At 40.9% G+C, this 21136-nt stretch overlaps 1 protein-coding gene across 1 annotated transcript in view; it reads right to left on the reverse strand.

Moving 5' to 3' along the window:
• The window catches only part of plxdc2b (plexin domain containing 2b), a 101091-nt gene that overhangs the window by 47557 nt on the left and 32398 nt on the right, over positions 1–21136 (reverse strand). Inside the window, exons 2-4 of the mRNA XM_083936500.1 lie at positions 14244–14467; positions 5350–5496; positions 864–933 (exon numbers count right to left, since the gene is read on the reverse strand). Of these exons, the coding sequence (XP_083792626.1) occupies positions 864–933; positions 5350–5496; positions 14244–14467 (441 nt within the window). The remainder of the gene's footprint in view (positions 1–863; positions 934–5349; positions 5497–14243; positions 14468–21136) is intronic.

Raw genomic sequence — 21136 nt, forward strand, 5'->3', positions numbered from 1 at the left:
GAGTCACGTGTCAAACCCCCACACACACACACACACACACACACACACACACACACACACACACATACACACACACACACACACACACACACACACACACACACACACACACACACACAAACACACACACACACACACACACACAAACACACACACACACACACACACACACACACACACACACACACACACACACACACACACACACACACACACACACACACACACACACACACACACAAACACACACACACACACACATCTCTTGATACCTCCACCTCCTTATCCGTGTCTATCAGGGTGTGCTAGGCCACTTGGCACAGGGACTCCTGTTTCCAGTCCAAGCCCATCGGTCTGGTTTCTCTTCCAGTGAAGTCTGGTGTGGAGCTGGTGGTGCTGAGTGTCGGGAGCGGTTTGTTTTTTTTATTCCCCAGTCTCTAGCAGACTATCCCGCTGAGGTGAGAGCTGTAAATGCTCTTGTATCGGACTGACTGCTTGGCTGGCAGAGGGTCGGCGGTGGTTTTGTTCTGTGGTTTGTGCCAGACGAGAGCTTTCAGCTTCCAAGAGACAACATCAAACCTCTTTTCTGTGTTCAGGGGTGAGATCTCTTTGTACAGTGGCATAGTCACACTCACTCACAGGTACCCCAAGTACCAGAAACACATGCAGGCACTCATTTTCTTCTCCATGTCATAAATGTCACGGCACTCCAGACTCATTTTTTATAAACTTGACCACATTCCCTCCTAAACCCTGCAGCAATAAAAACTGTCTGTGTACAGTCTAATATTCCAAGCACACACAGTTATCCAATAACAACACTCATAACTAGTATTGAGAGTCTAAGAACAGTGTTCACTTACCACCAGTCGCCACGGTGATTTCACGCAGGAAATGTCCATAAAAAGGGAAATCGAAGGACAGATTAACTCTCTGTGAGGGGAAAAACAGACAGATGACGTCGGTCAAGAGGAGGATCAGAGAGAAAGAGACTGTTCTCATCTCAAAAACAACAAGAGGAGCAAAAATGTGGAAAGAAAAAACTCTACTTTGTGAGGTAATAACAGGTGAGTAGAAACATATAATAAAGATTTAAAGAAGAATGTAAATGTGTCAAAGTATACGCAGCCTGGATTACGTAAGGAATGATAATGATGGTGGCGTCATTAATGCAGTTTTCCATACACTACACATTTCTACTACACGGGAGCCCATTTTTTGCTTGGAAAGTAAAGTAATCGGAAAATGTTACATGTGACTAAAATAAAAATATTCACAAAAAGTCAGAATTATGCAATATTAAGTCAAAGTTATGTGTTGGTACGACTTTTAAAGTCATCAATAAACCACACCGCGGATACAAATATTGTAATTACTTCTGTCTGAAGGCTCTTTTGCTCTTATGCTCTTTTTTATTCTCGACACAACCATGTCCGTTTGATTTATTCTGTCATTTTTAGTTTTCCATTCAATGCAACTCGACAAATGCCTTCCAGGAAAGACTGTTTAAACGTTTTATGCCCATCTTTACACAATATCGCATCTTACCCCCTCTCAATGACAGCCCACCTTTAAAGGTCCCATATCATGCTCATTTTCAGGTCCATCCTTGTATTTTGTGTTTCTGATAGAACACATTTAAATACCTGTGTTACTTTGTTTTAGCACTCTTTAAGACACCCTCCTGAAAAAGCCCAGTCTGCTCTGATTGGTCAGCATTTTTAGGTCTCCCGCATCTGCACTCTCTGCGTCTCTGCACCGTCATTGCAGTCGGGGAATGACTGTAATGTCAGAATAGCAGCACTTCCTACCTATTTATAGTATAGTTGTGCCATCACAACTGTACAGAACTCCTCGTTTAAAGACGCAGTTTCTGAATACACGCTCTGTGCAATGAGCATTTTGATAGGGGCAACACAGTGGGGTGGGGGGTAGCACTGTCGCCTCACAGCGAGAGGGTTCCTGGTTTGAATCCCGGCTGGGGCCCTTCTGTGTGGAGTTTGCATATTCTCCCCGTGTCTGTGTGGGTTTTCTCCGGTTTTTCCGGTTTCCTCCCACAGTCCAAAGACGTGCAGGTGTTGGGTTAATTGATGACTCTAAATCACCCGTAGGTGTGAATGGTTGTCTGTCTCTGTACGTCTCTATGTGCCCTGTGATAGACTGGCGCCCTGTCCAGGGTGTACCCCGCCTCATGCCCGATGTCAGCTGGGTTCGGCTCCAGCCCCCCGCGACTCCGACAGGAACAAGCGGTTAAAGATGTATGTATGTATGAGCATTTGGATACTTTCACAGTATTCATACAGCACCTCGACTGTTTTATTATAGAACAAAATACATGAAAATCTCCCTTTTTACAATATGGGACCTTTAAACCCTCTTACAGTGTGATGGTTTGGAAAAACTATAAACATTTCATTCCAGCGTGGCCGGAGTGTAACCTAACCCTAAGTCTTGTAAAGTCAAAATTATGAGATATGTCAAATATTGGCTCATTCTTTTTTTAGAGTTTAAGACCGAGTATTTTGTTTTCGGAGAAATGGGCGTGCATAGGAGTTACACATCTGTTTACAGGAATTAACAGAAAATAAAACCAATCATTATAAAATTACTCTTGGACCAAATGAACAACGAGCTTCTCAAGCACCACAAATGATGTTTTATGCATTCATTATTGAATCCCTGAATTGAATATGCTGCAGTTGGATTGTGCCTCTGGCAGAAAAGGTTATGGACACATACCCTCCACAGTTAGCATGCAGCCATGATCCTAGATTATCCTAGAGGGACTAATCCTGCGGCAAACCACACTGAATCTCACAAACTATATAACCAATCCAGAGCTTAACTTTCCTACTTTCCCGTGATGGAGGGGACCTCTGCGGCTGTGTTTTGTTTCACGACCTTATTGGCCAATTGCTTTTTCAGTGTCGCGGGCCAGAGTGCTGGCGGGCAGCGGTGCTAGGAGCGAGGCTTTTTCTCCAATCGTGTTCCAGCACTCAGACCTTTTGCAGTTTCTCAGGACTTTAACTGCCACTATAATAAACTATTTGTTTAAAATGTTAGTCTGCTGACACGGTGGCTGCATTTCAGCACAGATGGTTTTCCCTTCAATCTCACAATGAAATCAAGCAGGCGAGACTTCCATATCTCCTGTTTGACTATGCATCCCTTGGCTGGCCATTGGATTTAGTAAATTCACTTAGTGATTTATTTAAAAAAAAAAGCCAAAGTCATAGAAAACTCCCTCGTCCCTCCTATACTGTTAGGGAGAAAAGCCGGGCCGCTCTGTGGCTACAAAGAACAGCTTGCCTCAGATTGTTTTGTTCAATCCATCATGACATGACTGAAGACAGAGGAGCAGAATGCACAATGCGGAACTCTATTCTTTCTCCGCGACAGCTATTGTTCACCCTGCTTCCTTCTTATTTTAAAGTCTGTGACTGCCCTGCTGCTCCGTCTCTCCAGTCTGCTGCTGCTGCTGCCTTGTGTGACCTCATCAGTATGCACCTCACATGGGTCACCTGCGTGTGAGGGACAGAGGCTTTTAAACCTTCACTGCACATAAGATTTGAATGCTTAAAGGAGCATTTCTTTTCCAACCATAGTTGACCAAGGTCTGAATGCAGACTAGAGACTTGACAGTTAAAGACTCATGACTTGAGGTATGATGACTCAAATGTCTTGTCTGTGTTCTTCTGATGTTTGCAGTTTAAATATTAAAAATGTGATCAGTGTTGATATTACAAGTGTCTGTGATGGGTCGATGAGACACCCTGTTTTCTCACAACTCTGTAGCTAACTGCTAACATTAGACCGATGAACAATTGATATCACTAATTAACCCAATCAAATAAAAAGTTGGCATTTGGATCGAGAAGAAATTAATAAATCAATGCGCTTAATTTCTTCTTTTGTTTGATTACGTTGTAGTCTGTCAGTATTTCACTGTTTAGCCGAGAGGATACATTTTTGATCGAGAAGAAATTAAGAAATAAATCAGCTTTTATAAAGTTATTTGTTCAAATACATTTATCATATTACATAATCATAATTTTTAACAGGTTATATAAATTGGCCAATAACGTTATTAGACAGGAACTAAAACATTGTCTTTTCTCTTTAATTAAGACAGAAAATGGACCTAGAAAAAATTACTCAGGACTTACTTGCAACTTGGAAGTCACATGTCTGTAAACAAATATGATGCACCATTTAGCAAGTTTGCCCCAACTGTCTTTGGACAGATATACCACACAGACACAGGTACAGTATGCAGAAATACTGAGTAATCTCCTCTGTTGATCTTTGAGCCCACATCACTGGCCAAATGAACCGGCTCGCACCAGTAGCTGATATGATAGGCATCTTGGTGTGTGTGTGTGTGTGTGTGTGTGTGTGTGTGTGTGTGTGTGTGTGTGTGTGTGTGTGTGTGTGTGTGTGTGTCTGTGTGTGTATGTGTGTGTGTGTGTGTGTTAGCGAAAGAATTGCATCGATAAATGCAGAGTGGTAATGAAAGAAACCGTCAAATCAACTCCTAATTGGGACAGATTTGTGTGTGGAAGAGTTCAGCTTGACTGTAACACGATATGACAGATTAACTACGTGTGCGACGAAGTTACATTATGAGGAGAAAAGGCTTTTTAATTGTGCTGTGTATTCACTTGGAAATGGCAACTAAGGAGACTTCTGGCTTGTTGTCTCCATAAAATCCTTTCTGGTGAAGGATTATAACTTTTAGAATTTCTTGAAATGAGGAGTTGTAACAATTTGCTAACATACTGAATTGAGTTACATTCAATTTCTGTTATCAACTGTATCAGCAGGTTTGACACAGATGGGGTTCAAGAGACCCCATTTTCAAAATCCATTAATCATTAAAGTACATTTCCAAGCAAAGAACAACAGCAAATAAAGTTTAGTTTGAGCTTCTACTTTAATGAGCATCATTGTAAACTGAATCTTTTTGGGTGTTGGCCTGTTGGTCAGACATCATCTTGGACTTTTATTTTTAAAGATCAAATGATTGAGACAAATAAATAATTGTCAGTTGCAACCCTAGTGGACAACATCTTCACACCCTAGGCAAGGCAAGTTTATTTATATAGCACAATTCAACAACAAAGCAATTCAAAGTGCTCCACATAAAACATTAAAAGAAATGGGAGAAATAATAATAATTTAAAACACATAAAAGGTCATTTAAAAAGATTTAAAACTTAAACTTCAGTTCAGCTAATGACAAAAAGCAACAGGTTTGTATATACTTACTTTAAGATTAACGTTTATGATTGGTCAAAAATCCAGAAATAAAGTGCCGACCTGCACTTCTCCTCTCATGTGTGGACTTACCGCTGCTTGTCTGTGTGTGTTGGACAGGATCCCGTGGATCTTCACTTTGTCCTTGTCCATCTGGTCGACATCTACCCACATGTCCTTGCTCATCGGATCTGACGGGTAGTATGTTTTTGATGTGTAGTAGTTGTGATCTGTATCCTCCTGCAGAAGTGACAAAATGCACCCTGTGAGTTAATACACAATATAAAAACTGTGATGGAGCACGATACAACAGGAGAGAGAAGATAGTGCTGTGTTGCTCTGTTAATTAAGCCGTTGGAGTCTGTGCTCTTATTATTGGATGTCCAGCGACTAGAATATATAAACACAACTAATAGAGCCAGTAATCTATGCGTGGGTGTGTCCTTCACATATCTCAAGAATTGTTCGTCCAATCTACTTCACACGTGGCGGCTGAATTACTGGAGGTCCTAGTGATGAGCTTTGGTTGAATTGGGTGCAATTTGGCCGGATGATGGAGCTATGACCACAAACTTTACGCCGTTTGTATTTGATTGTTGAATCATTTTGAGCAATCATTACCAAATTTGGTATAGGTCACCTCAGGGCCAATACCCTTTCTGGATATTTGATGTTCTTATACAGTTTTGCTACAGCTGTTTGCCCAAATGCTTATATTACAAAACATATCATGTCTCCTGAACGCTTTGTGCAATTGCAACCACATTTGGTGGACACACGTAGATATGTTGTCTCAGTGACACATTTGGTGCCATTTCATCAATAGCAGCAGTATTTAACTACAAAGGAATGAATCTCCTCTCAGAACAGTCCAATTGACTTCACACTTGGCAGGTGTATTGAGAACCCAAGGGAGTAAAGTGTCGAGTGTATGAGCAATTCAGGGGCCAAGCAATCAGCCCGCTCCGAACCGGAGCCCAAATCCATTTCAAAGCAATCTAATAGACCATTAGCTGCAATTTCTACAAACAATTTAAACTTCTCAACAAACGTACAGTACACGTGAAAATCAATAAGAGTATTTTTTATTCATCTTGCTGCAGAACAAATTACCTGCTAAATTAGATTATATGCAATAATTTCCACCATGTGTGCGTTGTCTTTTTCCTTACATTCAACTCTGCGGTTTTCATTAAGACACAGTCAGCACATAAAGGGGTTTTAATGTCTACTAATCAAATTAAAAACAAGAAGCCAATTAACTTGTTCCACTCTTAAAAGCAGACTGCACAGTCAGGATTGCCTTTTAGAACAGAAACATCCGTGGACTTTTATAAGCCATGTGGGAACAGCCTGTCTGCTTTTATTATTTCCTGTACAGAATTAGGAAGAACACTCATGTTGTGGGCTTCCTATTGCTTGTCTTGCTCCCTGTGGGTCAAATGAGATACCTTACAGCTGTGTCTTTTATCTAAAACGTTGTTAAAGTTCATGTTTTGCTGGTTGGGGAGTCATGGAAGTGTACATTATGCCTGACTGTGATCTCACTGATAGGAACTCATTCACCTTTGTACATGCTTTGATAGAGGTATTATTGTGAGCTACCACACGTCAGATGAAAAATAGCCATGAGACAAAACTTAATTAAAGCCGTTCGTTTTGGATTCATATTTCCCTGAGAGAGTTATAATCCGATACCGCTACACAATATTTAGCCTGGGATAAAAGACAGAAAGATAAGGTTTCAGGCTTAGCAAAGTCAAAAATATCAAAACTCCACATGGAGTTCGGCCATGAAGGGGGTGTTACTTTGGATCAATTCGTAGATTTACACAAACACAGCCAGAAGCCTTTCATCACAGCTTATAAGTACTTAGTACAGACAAAAATCGTGTCAGGGAAAAAGGCCCCTCCAGACAGCCTTAGTCAGCACATTACTTTCAGAACAGAAAACAAGGGCACTTGTAAAAAGAGTAGACACAAATGCACGGCTGTAAAGTTTCCTTCTAATCACCACAAGATGTTTTTTGGTCTTGTGGAAGAAGGATCAAGGGAGACAGAGGCTCGTCAGAGGTGAGAGGGGCCAGTGAAGGGGAAGGTGGGCAGCGAGGCCATTGTCCAGCTGGGTGTAGGTGGACATGAAGCGGTGAGCAAACAGTGCAGGGTGCTTGACAGGAGAAATAAAAGACACAATTATACGGAGAGTTACGGTGGGAGGTTGAAGGAGGAAGGTACCGTCTTTTTCTTAAAATCATGCACCGCAAACTTGTGCCAAAATGTGCATTCTACAAGTGAAGTGTGGTTCTCGAAGATACAAAAACTAAAACATGGTGTGCAATTTGTGACTGCTACTGTCCTTTAGTAGCACTATGGATTAGAACAACGGAAACCATCTCCACAATAAATGTAAACAAAATGTAGAATCATTGTAATGCATTACAAATTAAAATTCAACTCAGATTTGTTTAGCAGTTCAGTTCTTTTACGCCAGCTGACCAATCAGCTGACAATCCCAGGTTGGACGAATGAATAGAAACAAAATGGAGATTAAGTATTAGGCAGATTATGTGGCTAACGAAGAGCCACACACACAAAAAATAGTGTTTGTGTTTATGTGTTGTGTGAAACTAGATAGAAATGGAGACAACATACGATTGTTGCCAATAAAGGACAATTTTCCTTCTCTAGAGCACACAAACAAACTGTAGAAAAGATTCACTCACAGATCCACTTTTATCTCGACCTTTATGGGGTTATTGTGGATGTTTAACTTGAAGTAAATAAGATTTAGAGATGTGTCTTAAAACTGGTCATCAAGAGATAGTCGTGGCTTTGGTTCATCAATGTCTGTCAGAAAAAAAAGGACGAAAAACACTGAAATCTATAATCCTCTCAACTGCAACAGTGTCTTTGCTCCTGAGCAAATAAAATTCCATGTATGCATGCATAAGCACACTTGAGCTGTGAATAAATGTTCCAGCATCTTGGGATTAGGCCGTTTGTCAGACAGTCCTCTTTTTCCAAAGATAGTATGACACACACGCATGCACGCATGCACGCACACATGCACACATGCACACATGCACACACACACACTACTGCAGCCTTTTTTGAAAAAAGCATTAAAAGGATGCCATCACTCATGTGTGCAACTCTTCATCAGCCGATAATGCCTGTGATCCATTATTCATCGTTCTGCGCCGTCTCCTGCCAGTTGTAGCAGGTTGATGGCGGCGTGTGTGTGTTTGCGTGCGTGTGTGTGTGTGTGTGTGTGTGTGTGTGTGTGTGTGTGTGTGTGTGTGTTGAAACTGAAATATGTAAAAATACGCACTAGGTTCTTCAGAGCCCAGAGGGCCCATAAAGACCTCTAATATCCGTCTGAAGTATATTTAAAATTTAATTTAATTTTTTTTTTTTAATTTAAAATTGAAAAAATCAGCAAAAATGCTGAAATCATTCTTGAAATTTGTAGGAAAATCAGCCGGGCAACCTGTTTTCATCCCAACTCATCATATACTGCCGTTCTGTCAGGACCCTTTGGCGTCACTTATCAATGCACAAGGTAGCCCTGCACCTCAAAAGCACGATGCTAACAGTCGCTGTTTTAAACGTGTGAACTCACATTAAACTCAGTGGTTAAGAAAAGATCATGGGTGGGGTTAAAATAAGTGTGTTTGTAAGGTAACTACAGTGAAGCACGGGACATTAATGGGACATGAACCGCGGCCTCTTTGGTTAAAGTCTGCCTCCTTACGTCGAGTGAAAGCAAACTGATAACATGACCTTATTGGGGGAGGTAATGAAGTAGGCAAGAATTTTGAGATGAATGCAGGCACCTGATATATAATTTAAGTGCACTTCTTCTTTGGTTGTAGATCTCATAAATAGGATTTGCAATCTGTCTGATGGGTTCAAGAAGAATGTGGATGTATTTTAAAGGGACGGTCAAGGACGAAGAGGAGCACACAAACTCTCCACCTTTGCTGTCTGTTCATCCACAGAAATGACTTCAAAACAACATGTTGGATGATCCACTCCAAGTCTACAACTCCCAGAAGGTGATTCTCAGTGAGACAGTAAGACTGAAACAGACTGGACACATTCTGACTTGTAAACGACTACATGTTCTTTTGTGGAGCAGCCCTGAGCTGGTACAACGATACATAATTTAAACACTGAACAGCATAAAGACGAGTAAACATCTCTTTCCCCAACACATTATCCTCTGGGAACCTTTTAAACAAACTTGACAAACTAAGGCACAAAACAAACAAAGTAAACTAATTTACATTCATTTCAGGTTCTGAATTTGGAGCGTGCGGTGGTATAAGGGTAAAAGCAGCGCTGGGAATCAAGTAAAGTAATGAAAATTAGCAACCCGAGCCTCTCGCTGCTTGGCTGTGTGGATACTCTCCCTTTAGAAATACACAAATAAACAGTGGATGTAGTGAAGCATCGAACCCCCCCAGAGAGCCTGCTGAGCTGCCGGGTACCAGACATCCAATGACCACCGTTAACCACACCCTTACTACTACACATCACTGTCTGCTTCTTTTGGCAACCTGACACGTCTGGCATTAGGTAAATTCTCAGGACTTTACAGTAGATATGAACCGCCAGGTGTGAAAATGAGACCATCAAATGTACACATTATTTCAGAGGGAACAGGAGCGGTTATATGTCTCTCTGGGCTTGACTTGTGGTTTGTGATGTGATACAGGATGAGGAAAAAGGAGCAGTCTGTACACTTTATCATCCAAGTGGCTGCTATATGACGTATTTGTGTGGTTTATTTATGCTGCTCATAAAGATAGGAGTTACAATAGGGCCATCTGACAGCTGTAAGCAACCTTTAAAAGTAGTTTCTCAAAGAGGTCAGGACCCACGGTGGCTCGCTTGGTATGCAGACAGGGTTTTCAGGGGATTTCTCAGGCTGAGCGGGTGAATCAAGTCCAAAAATAGCACTTTTTCTTAAAACAAATGCAAGGGTCACTACCAGAGAAAAGGTGAAATATAATTCAAGAAGTCCAGTTTGAGCGATACAACCATGATTTCTTAGGGTTCATCAGTTTCGGACATTATCACTCCATTGAATGGTCATAATCAGTGGTTATCAGGCTCATATACTGTAGATATGCATTACAACAATGGTCTTCAATATTTTTTTGGCCAAGGACCCCTTTGCTAAAAGAGACACAGCAGTGACCCTTACTACACTTTTTTATAAAATTGAACCTTTTTTTAACTTGCATACAATTCTAAGCTATTAACATGAAACTTTTAGCATATTCATATATTTATACATTATGTTATAATGTTAAACATGCATATATAGAATGCACAGTGATCTTTTTAAGTTAAACTGTATCTGTGTACTTTCAAAAAATAGGCTTGCTAATAATATGTTGGATTCATGTTAAAGTATATCATTTCAGACATATTTTAGATTTCCAAACAAAACATTTATCATTTATCATACAATAATTTGGCGGCCCCCCTGCAGTGACTCTGGGGAACACCTAAGGGTTCGCAGACCTTCTGTTGGAGATCTCTACACCTACCGGGTGTAGCCTGGTACAAAAATATGTCAGCCTCTACTGCACAGCGGTTTAAAATACTTCAGTGTGAGCGAGGATTTTCTAACTCTGCAAAGTCATCAGGGAGAGACACTGACTTTATCCACTGTGTCAACAATCACAACATTAAAATATGGCGTTCACGATGCAGGTAATATAAAAAGCTATTGGCTTTTTCGCATACTCTCTGCATCTGCACCTCAGCTGTGCCAATACGGTGTCTGATGATTGTGTTCTTAGGAGGCAGGGGGAATAGCTCAAGATGTTCACAATGATCAACCCATTCATTTACACTGACTTCATTTTCTTCTGAGACCGGTAAAGTGGTTTTATTTCCATCAAATTGAGAAAACACATTAAAAAAAACGTTTTTTTAATATTCATTCACATTTGGGAGTCAGAACAGGAAGCTAGACCATCTGTTCTGGGCCCAATGATGTGCTATCCATATCAAGAAAACGCTTTTTTCCCCTTCAAACTAGGGCCTAGAGATAGTCTCCTACGTGCCTACTTTAGCCAGCACTTGTTGCTTTTTTTTTTTTTTTTCCCAAAATTCACTAATCAATTAAACAAATGTATTTGAAACACTCATCCAGATACATGTTTGCTTGATATTTAAACATATTTATATAATAATGTGAAATATATCACAATTTGCATATAAGCTCCCTCAACCTTTATTATTTTACACACATGAAATTGTGCAACACAAACGCCTAATTTCCAACAAGCTAACAGCTGTGGTTATGAAATGTTTGGGACAAAAAAAAGGGTTTAAAAACTGCTCTGACCCAGCACTTTGAAAGAAGTAATAACAAACAACAGAAACAGCCGTTAACGACCACAAGTCATCACTCACAGCATAACTCAACTAACACAAGTGGTCGCTGAATAAAATAAACTGTGAAGAGATTTGGCATGAATTCCGTGATAGCGACTTGTTCCCACAGTTTGTTCCAGCGTTGCCTTATTCGACCTCACGGTGACCTGAAGCTGAGAGGCGGTTTAATCTGATAGCTAACAGAGTGTCTCACAGTCACTGAGCGCGTCTGACAGCCTAATGTTAAGGTTATGAACCTGCATGTCGAGGTGGGATGAATCTTTTGTTTGAAACTTTGGTTCTGTTCCCAGTTAACTCAGAGCCAAGACAATGAAGGAGATGGAGAGATTTGTTATTATCTAAATGTGTATGCAAACAAAAAGTGCATAGTGTTGCTTATTTTATTTGTGATTTTTCAATATAAAAAATAGTCATTACCAATAATAATACCAATAATTGTGAAAATTGTGGTCACTTTCAAAATTATTGTCATACAATTTTCATCCCATTTCGTCCCTACTAAGGGTTTACTCTGCTTTAGGTGGACACGGTCCCTCTTCTGTCTGCCTCAGTTAAAGCTCCTTCAGATCAGAGGAGAGTCTTTAAATCCACTCACTACTGTGTGGAAGACTTCAGCTCACCGTCTCCTGTTTCTGCCCTCTGAATATGAATGCTTTTGTCATGTCAACAAAGTGTCGGTGGCAGGTGAGGGAACGTGAGTAATGACAGGAGAACAACGGGGTGTTTGTGCCGTGGACCGCCTCTCCATTCGGCAAAACAACAAATGAGCCCCAGAGAGCGAAAACAATGAGTGTGTTGATTGTGTCACAACAACAAATGTGTGTGTGTGTATGTGCACATAGTACATGAGTGTGCAAATGATTACAGCTGACGATCAAAGGTCCGCTGTGAACCTGAGCTGATTAGAAGCCACAGGCAAACTTAACGAGCTGTCTAAGCCCAGACGGCTGCCATCATTATGAGTGAACGCCTCGGTGCTGTGCACAGACCAAGGTGCCACAACACAGGGACACCTTTCATTTGCATAGACACAAACACAGGTTGACTATTAATATCCAGCAGCTCTACTAACCCCCTGAAACTGTGGGAGGGCGGGTTAATTTCCTGTTCAGGTTTCTCCGAGGTCGAGTTTAAGAGGATCCAACCCCACGAAGATGGTAGACGAACACCTGAGGGCTGAGCTTAATTAGATATCAAATATTAATGCTCAAAGACCCCTCCAAGTCTCCTTTTTCATTACTAAACATCCACTATATCAGGGAGATTTATAATTGATCCAGGGTAGCAACCAGAGAGTATTTTTAGGACTTTATCGATTCATTCTCTTTAATAGTTGGCTTCTTTACTGGACAGGGAGGTTTGCTGTGTGGAGCTGCACCGAACTCAATACCATGTGGCTATAAAGTCTGAATTAATTCAGTGGGAATGAACAAGGACGGCAAACTTTGAACACGGTTGTGTGATTAGAGAGTTCAAAAAATGACAATATAACACTGCATGTGTATTGTGCTTTGCATGCATGTAACCATTGCATTTGGGTTTATTATGTTGACAAATAAGATAGACTGAAGTGATCTACCAAGTTTGCTTGACTTTCAGGCTTTTATGTAAAGTATAGTGATAAATATCAGAGCAGTGTTTCTATGTCATGATTACGACTTGAAATTTGATTTGGAACCTTGTAATGACGCAAACACGACTTAACCTCTCCCGCCCTAAGGTACAACAGAAAAAAACAAGAGATCAGAGAGATATCAGTGAAGCACAGTCTGTGCGTTCCCACGCAGCCTTCAGACGCGTAATAATGGAAAACACCTGTGTGGGAGGACCATGGGTGTGTCTGGGGCTTTTAATGCTGCCGTATTACACAACACTGTACTGTAGCACGGTGCTTCCATAAATGTGTAGACCTTACCAGAGGAAATCAAACAAACAGTCAAAATCAATGCAACAGAAGCAGACAAATCCCAGTCTTAGAGCCCACCGGCTATCAGTCTGACGATGGTTTAGCCTCTGAGGGTACTGGCTTATATTTGAGTGTTTGGTGCTTTCCAGTGTAACTTCAAAGACGCCCGTGTTGCCAGCAGATATCAAGGCCAAGAATTATTTTTTTGAGCACTGGCCATTGTTTGCAAATTGGTCCAATTAGCGATTTGAGATTAAAGAATAGAGTCCGAGTTGAGAGACAGCACCTCTATAAACAGATGACTGCACTCGGCCTCTTTTGCTCTCCACAAGGACTGTTTACCTGCATGCAACCAAAGCATGCTCAAACCTAATTGGTCAATAATACTCAGGCTAAAAACAGAAACCAGACCACTTCAGCTACCCAAATTGTGTCCTGTTGTCTACAGATTCTACATTCATACGCCTAATCTGTTAGAGATTAGATGAATCCTAAAGTCACTTGTATGACAAACTCCAAACTCAAACTCCAAAAGCCCCTCCAAAACTTCACACCTCCATTTTATAACGCAGACTTCAAACTCCAGAGCCACAGAAGACATAAATAATTTGCTATTCTCATTTAAGTTATCTCCATTATGAGGTTGGTGTGAACCACCACATACCTCTATCTGGGAGCTGTTGTCCGTTTCCTCTGCCGACAGCAGGCCCGGGAAGCCCTCAGGCTCCACCGGCTCTGGATCCTGGTCCTGCTCCTGACTGGCCCTGTTGCTGTCCATGTTACGAGGTTTTGGGGGAAGCCATCTCCTCCAGCGTTGACTGTACAGCTTCACATCCACTCCTGCTTCCTCGTCTCCTGCGTGCCCCTGCACGTACGAGTAAGAGAACCCTGGACAGCACAAACAAAAGTGGGATTAACAAATAAAAAATCAGTGTGGCATGGCCCACAGCCAAATCATCTAAACATCGTAATTGCATGTCGATAAATATGCAGAAGATCACCACTCAAATACTTTAATAAAGCATGGTCAATATATATTTTTCCAACCGAATGAAATTTATTGAACCCTGTTAGTCTGAAAGGAAAAATAATCGTCATGTATTGTAAATGGGTGGGTTGTACAGGCAAATTTAATTACATGGGACACTAATATTTGTGCTGAGCAATAGTCAAATCACAGAGACAGGTATTTCTCAAGCCATTAATCTTGTACCGCTCTCTCATATCTCACTGTCTCTGCAGACTTTTCTCATTGCTCCAGAGAGAAATCTCACAGCCTGAAACAGATGCACATTAGCAGTGACTCAGCAGCCATCATGCAGACCAGTGGGCCACAGTCCTACACAATCCTCCCTATCCCCAAGTCTGAAACGAGTCGCTGGTGACAGGTGAAAAATGGTTCTGCTTTAATGTAAACACTGATTTCATTAACCGAGACTGAGACAGACGGCTGGATCCCATCTGAAAACTGCTGCATCACCATAAGAAACAAGTTTTCTGAATTTAAATGAGTCAGAATAAAGAGGCATCAGAATATCACAACTTCTGTCCATCTTCCTTTCAGAGGAGGAAATAAAAAACGCACACACTATCTTCTGTACCACCTAACCTGTTTGGGTTAAACTAACTGTGCCTGTTTGATTCAGTTTGTTTAGATTGGTCTAAAAGCAGTTAATCAAACTCAGGTGTGGCTTAAACAACTGGACCGAGGCGCTTTGAAAAGGTGGGGCTCTCTATGTCTAGAGTGAGGAAGTTGGAATACTAAAGTCATCTGCTGGTCGTCAACTGTCGAGGAAGCCATCTTTAACAACGTACTGCATATATTATGCAAGATTAATTAAAAACAATGGTCAGTCAATAAGAAAGCAACGTTAAAACAGGTGGGTTATGCTTGTGTCCTAGTTTATTTGAGCAGAGTGAAATACATTAGAAAGTACACAGTAACTGATCCTTCCAAAGTACTACGGTACGCCTTAGTGCATTAGCATCCTGCTTCCCATAAATCATGACACTTGAGGTCTAATTACGATAAGATAAACCTTTATTATCCCCAGAGGGGAGTTCAATTTCTAATTATTTCTATGGGACACTAGAGAAGAAAATTAAAAACATAAACAGTTAAGCATTTGATGTGGTACATGCAACGCTAACAACGTAGGATGACATTCAGTCAAATCATCAACATCAATAAATCATGTTTCAGTCTGTATGTGTTTTTCACATTTTGTTTGTTTTTAACAGCTGCAAAAGTAAGTTCAGTTGAAACCTACTCAAGAGTCTTCCAGTGCTGCATTTCAGAAGTAGAAAGTAAGTGAGTCTCAAGTAGTGTGTTGAAGTACAATTTCGAGGTGCTTTAATTGTCTGCTGTCATACGTTAGAGAAATATTGTGCTAGTTTTTGGTTCTACTACATTTATCTGACAGCTGGACTAACTCGTTACTTTACAGATCAATATGATACTCTACTAGAATAAACTATCCTCCACCAGCATCAGTAATATAACATGACTCTCTGAAGTACTTTTACTTTAATACTTTAGTTACATTTTGCTGTTAATATGTTTGTACTTTTACTTCTGGGAAATCTTGAATGTAAAACTTTTGACAGAGTATTTCTAAAGATACTTTTACTAACGCAAAATATACAAGTTCTTCTTCAAGCACTGCTACATTTAACCACGAGGTAACACACTCTATCACAGTAGCAAATAAATATTTATACGATAAACTTTAAACCTAGTGAAAAATACGTGTTTAGAGATGTTAATTGGTGTGTGTAGGTATGAATGAGAGCAGGCAGAGATGGTCTGTTTATCTGGACTCCTGGGATGGACTGCAGACTTGTGTCTCTGCCTTCGGGCTTATGCTCGGCATGCTTGAATAAGTCCCTGCACCCCATGACTCTAATAGGATTAAACGGTTGAAGACAATTAGTAATAAACAACATTTTTATAGCACTCATCCAAACACAGAGTTTACAAAGTGTTTGCATGCAAATTGTTTTGGATTTAGGACAGAAAATACTGCCGATTCCTCGACTGTTACTGTATGTTGCTTCTCCTCTATGAGACAGAGGTCACTGGGTTTAACAAGCAGGGCGCGTTTTCCACTCCTTACCCGTCTTTCTCTTCTCTTCAACGCTCACATTTCTTCCTCCTCTTTCTGGGCCCCCCAACCAGTGGTTCTCATGAGATGAGGAGAGAGCAAGTGGAGGGGCTTGAGATGCTAATTTACCCAAAAGTGGAAGCCGACAGATTCGCTTTATAATGAACATCGGCAAAGCAGGAAGCAAAGAGAGGGTGTTGATGTACATTGGAACAATTTAACTCAGCAGAAGGCAGCAAGCACAAAGAAGATGAAAGAGGTCTGAGTGCAATCTGCAGCTAATTGTTTTTGGAGCCAAATGAAGAACAATTAAAAGTTATTGCTCACTCACCATCAGTAATGTTAAAGACCACAAACCAAGTCAGAAATCTTGGTGTAATTATGGACTCAGACCTACATTTTAACATCCACTTTAAAATGACCACTAGGTGGGATTTAGAGGGATCTATTGGCTGAAATGGAACATGTATAATCACAGAGTAGTATACAGAAAACTAGAATTGTTCCTGTGTTTTTGCTACCTCAGAAAAAGCCGATTATTTCAATGTATGGAGGAGGTTCTCTTCCATGCAGTCTGCCATTTTTCTATAACTATCAACACTTAAGTTAGAACCTATGAAGGGTTAAGTTTCAAAGTAAGGGTTTGGTTTGGGTTAGTTTAGATCATGTTTGTCACGGCTGAAGCAGGCAGCTGGACCCGAATGCAGAGACAGCAACAGCCATGAGATTAGAACTAAAGAATAAACTGTTTATTTCTCAAAACAAGGGACATAAGATATAAACTCTGGGAAAATACAGGCTGAACAATAGGAGCAAAGATACAGCTTCAACACAGGGATAAAGAGACAACGAACTGACAAGGAACAAATGGAAACACAGGATTATATAGACAGATAACTAATCATGAGAACAAGACACGGCTGGAGTGGGCAGGGAACAAGAATACAGGAGGACTCACTATGATTGAGTAACGAGACAAGGAGGACTGGCAACACAAGAAACGCAGATGAGGCTAGACACAAAACAGGTGCACAAGGGAGGCATGCTGGGCAGAGCTACAGGAACACAGATGCTTAACAGGCTCAAAAGCATAAAGTTGAGCTGGAAACAAAACTGTAAAATACACAAGGAACTAATAAAGTAATGTTACACAGGTGTGGTGGAAAACATAAAGACGGGAAGTAAAAGATGACACGAGAGAAGTAACTTTCAAAATAAAACAGGAAACAGACTAAACCAAAAACGAAATCCAAGGCAATGACAGCATGTAAGTCATGTCTCCATGTATGATAAACAAGATTTTTGCAGCTTTGCCTGATATTTATTCATTCATACTACTTTGCATTTTAGCATGGTTCAAATAACTGTGTGTTGATGCTACCATCTAGCATCTAGCCCCAGAACGGGTAAGCACTGGCTCTAGATAGGGCCTAATGCGTTTTTGTGTCCGCCACCATAGCTCTCCTACACGCTTGGCGCACGGGAGAAGTGTCAATTGGTTGCAAACTGCCACCTCAAAACGTATTCTCATGAACAGGTTTGTAGGATATCGTCCGCAAAGTCCTGCACAAACATTCGTATGATATCTTAGGAAACGGTGAACGCAAGTCGACCGCAAGTCCAAAGACCAAAAGTGGACTGAAGCGGTTGCTTGTTTGGTGTTAGGCTTTGTAACCATACCGTTACATGACTGGTTAAATTCAGGCAACGTTTCCTAAATGTAAAAATCGCAGTCTACTTCCGGTCGCTGTTTCTTTGCATTAAATAGAATGTCATATGTCGTAAGATATTGTATGAACCTGTTGGTGAGAATAGGTTTTTATTACGTTTTTATATGTTTACAGTTTTTTTCAGTCGCTAACGAGCGTTTGTCCAACCAGTTGTCACATTTTCAAAACTCTAAACAAAATTATCATAGCATCGGTATTTTGTAGCCATGTCATTCACACATTTCATGTCTTTTTACACAATATGCAGTCAGTGAACACATTTCCACAATGCTTACATTTTCTTAACAGACAAGCTATACCTCCCAAGAAAGTTAGGGATGGTTTTTGTATGATTTACAAATTTTAACACACAACATCCCACAATAGCAAAAACAGTATTCCAAACCTTACAAACAGTATAAAAAAACTTGTAGTAGTGGCATTCCAAGGGCTGAAAGAACAGTAGTCAGTGATGAATTTCGTGCCATTATCATTGACCATGTAATCAACCGCAGTCTTTCACTCAGAGGCTGGTGAAAGAATGCAGCCTAATTTGAAGCGGTCAAGAGATGCCTCCATTATACGCATCTTTCAACCAGTAGTAACAACAAGTATTGCGTTTTACATGGATTGTTTATATTCCCCCTCTGGGGGAAGAGGAAAGCGTCTCAATAATGATCAAGAGCCTGCCATCGTAGAAATGATTGTTGCAAACAATGCAATAAAACTGCATGAAATTCAGACTAGAATCGTGGAGGACCATGAGATATTTGACAACATTGATAGCATCAGCCTCACAACCATTACGTGGACATTGTCCAAACACAGAGTGCAGATGAAGCCGCTTGACACTGCTCCCTTTGAAAGGAACAGTGAGAGAGTCAAGGAGCTACGACCACAATATCCAGGTATAGTACTGTATATTCAATTCAATGTCTAGTTCTATAAGCTTTGCACTTTGCAAGTAGATAACCTACACAGTAATAGGTTACAGTACAGTATGGTATACAGTAATGAGATTTACATAAACTTGGTTTCAGAGTTATGGAACTGGAGGCCAACCAGGCCCCTCATGAATTCATATACGTAGATGAGGCAGGATTCAATCTGGCCAAAAGGCGTCGACGTGGACAAAATGCAATTGGAAAAAGAACCAGAGTTGATGTGCCAGGACAGAGATGGGCAAATATTACTATGTGTGCAGTAATTGAAAATGCAGGATTACTCCTTCACTGATGTCAGGTGAGACCCTACAATACCAAGTGCCATCTTTGCCTTTCTCAATGATCTCCACCAGCGCCTGGTTCCAGTGCAGGATCAGGAGGGTGAAAACATGAGGATCTTTGTAATCACCTGGGACAATGTGGCTTTCCATCATTCGCAAGCAATGACAACATGGTTTGGAGTCCACCAAAGACTGGAAAGTTTCACGCTATTCACCTTTCCTCAACCCCATAGAGGAGTTCTTTTCTGCATGGAGGTGGAAGGTTTATGACCATCAGCCACATGACCAGATACCCCTCCTTGAAGCCATGGATGCTGGGACATCACAGTTGATGATCGCCAAGGGTGGATCCGACATACCAAGCGGTTTTATCCCAAGTGCATCGCCTTGGATAATATCAGATGCGATGTTAATGAAAACATGTGGCCTAACTCTGAAGATCACAGAGATTAGATACAGTATTTTGTGCTTCTTCAGATTTCCAGTGTTTTGGTAAAGTTGATGTGTGCAGAGAAAGATGTGTTCTATTTTGAAATGAAGAGTTAGTATATATTTAACAAAATGTGTTTCTGAGAAGAAAATGATATATCTGGCCAATTGTGTTTTGTAGGTGTGAGTCTGTGTTAAGAGTTTAGAAAAAGAATTTGAAGTATAGTTAAGCGCTTGTTAGCTATTTAAAAAAATTGTAATTTTAATGTTTTTCCAGTGTCCTTCTCACACACGTCATGATGGAACAGATAAACAGCAGATATACAGTCAAACCTTTATATTAAATAATTCAGCTGTCTACGCAGGCTGGGGTTTTACTTGCTGCATACGCGCGTAAATGTAACCCTAAAAAAAACAAAAAAGGAGTCAAAAATTCCTGAGGGTAGCTTTATGTTTCCAGGCCGTCTTTGCACAATCAAGTTCTCTTTTTATGTGCATCATCTCAGTCTTGTGGTCCAGTGTCTGCAGCAGCTCTCCTGGCCAACTATTCACTCACTGTCCCATTCTCACCATACCACTAACACTTCCTGACACTCAATCTATCCCTAATGGTCATTAGTTACACCCATGCGGACAAAGTATCCGGGGAAAACGTCCTGTCAACAGCAGTTATATACTCCAATCCAAGAGGTACCTACACATCTATTTTCATCCTTAAAAGGATCTTTGTCAGTTCCTCAATATACGGTGGAAAGCTGGCAAACAGCGGATGCTTTCAAATACCCCGTGGCCACAACATAGGGACCTTGAATAAATGGCTGCTCTTTTCCCAGCATCCCCCTATGTGAACAGCCATGATGAGTCACCCTTTAGAGGGGCACATGCACCTGCATTTCTCTTGTGAGCACCACCGCTGAGACTCAGGGGCACTAGATTCTTTTATTATCCAGGGGGAGACTCTGGGTCTTTTGTCAGGTGTTTGAGAGGGCGCTGAGGTCAGACCCCCGATGGACACCTAAAATAACCCCCCAGCAGGACAAGGCTGCTCCCCGGTGCGAGACTGTTCCTCAGCTTTTCGTGTGAAAGGAAA

Source organism: Echiichthys vipera, assembly GCF_963691815.1.
Source record: "Echiichthys vipera genome assembly, chromosome: 21".
NCBI lineage: Eukaryota > Metazoa > Chordata > Actinopteri > Perciformes > Trachinidae > Echiichthys > Echiichthys vipera.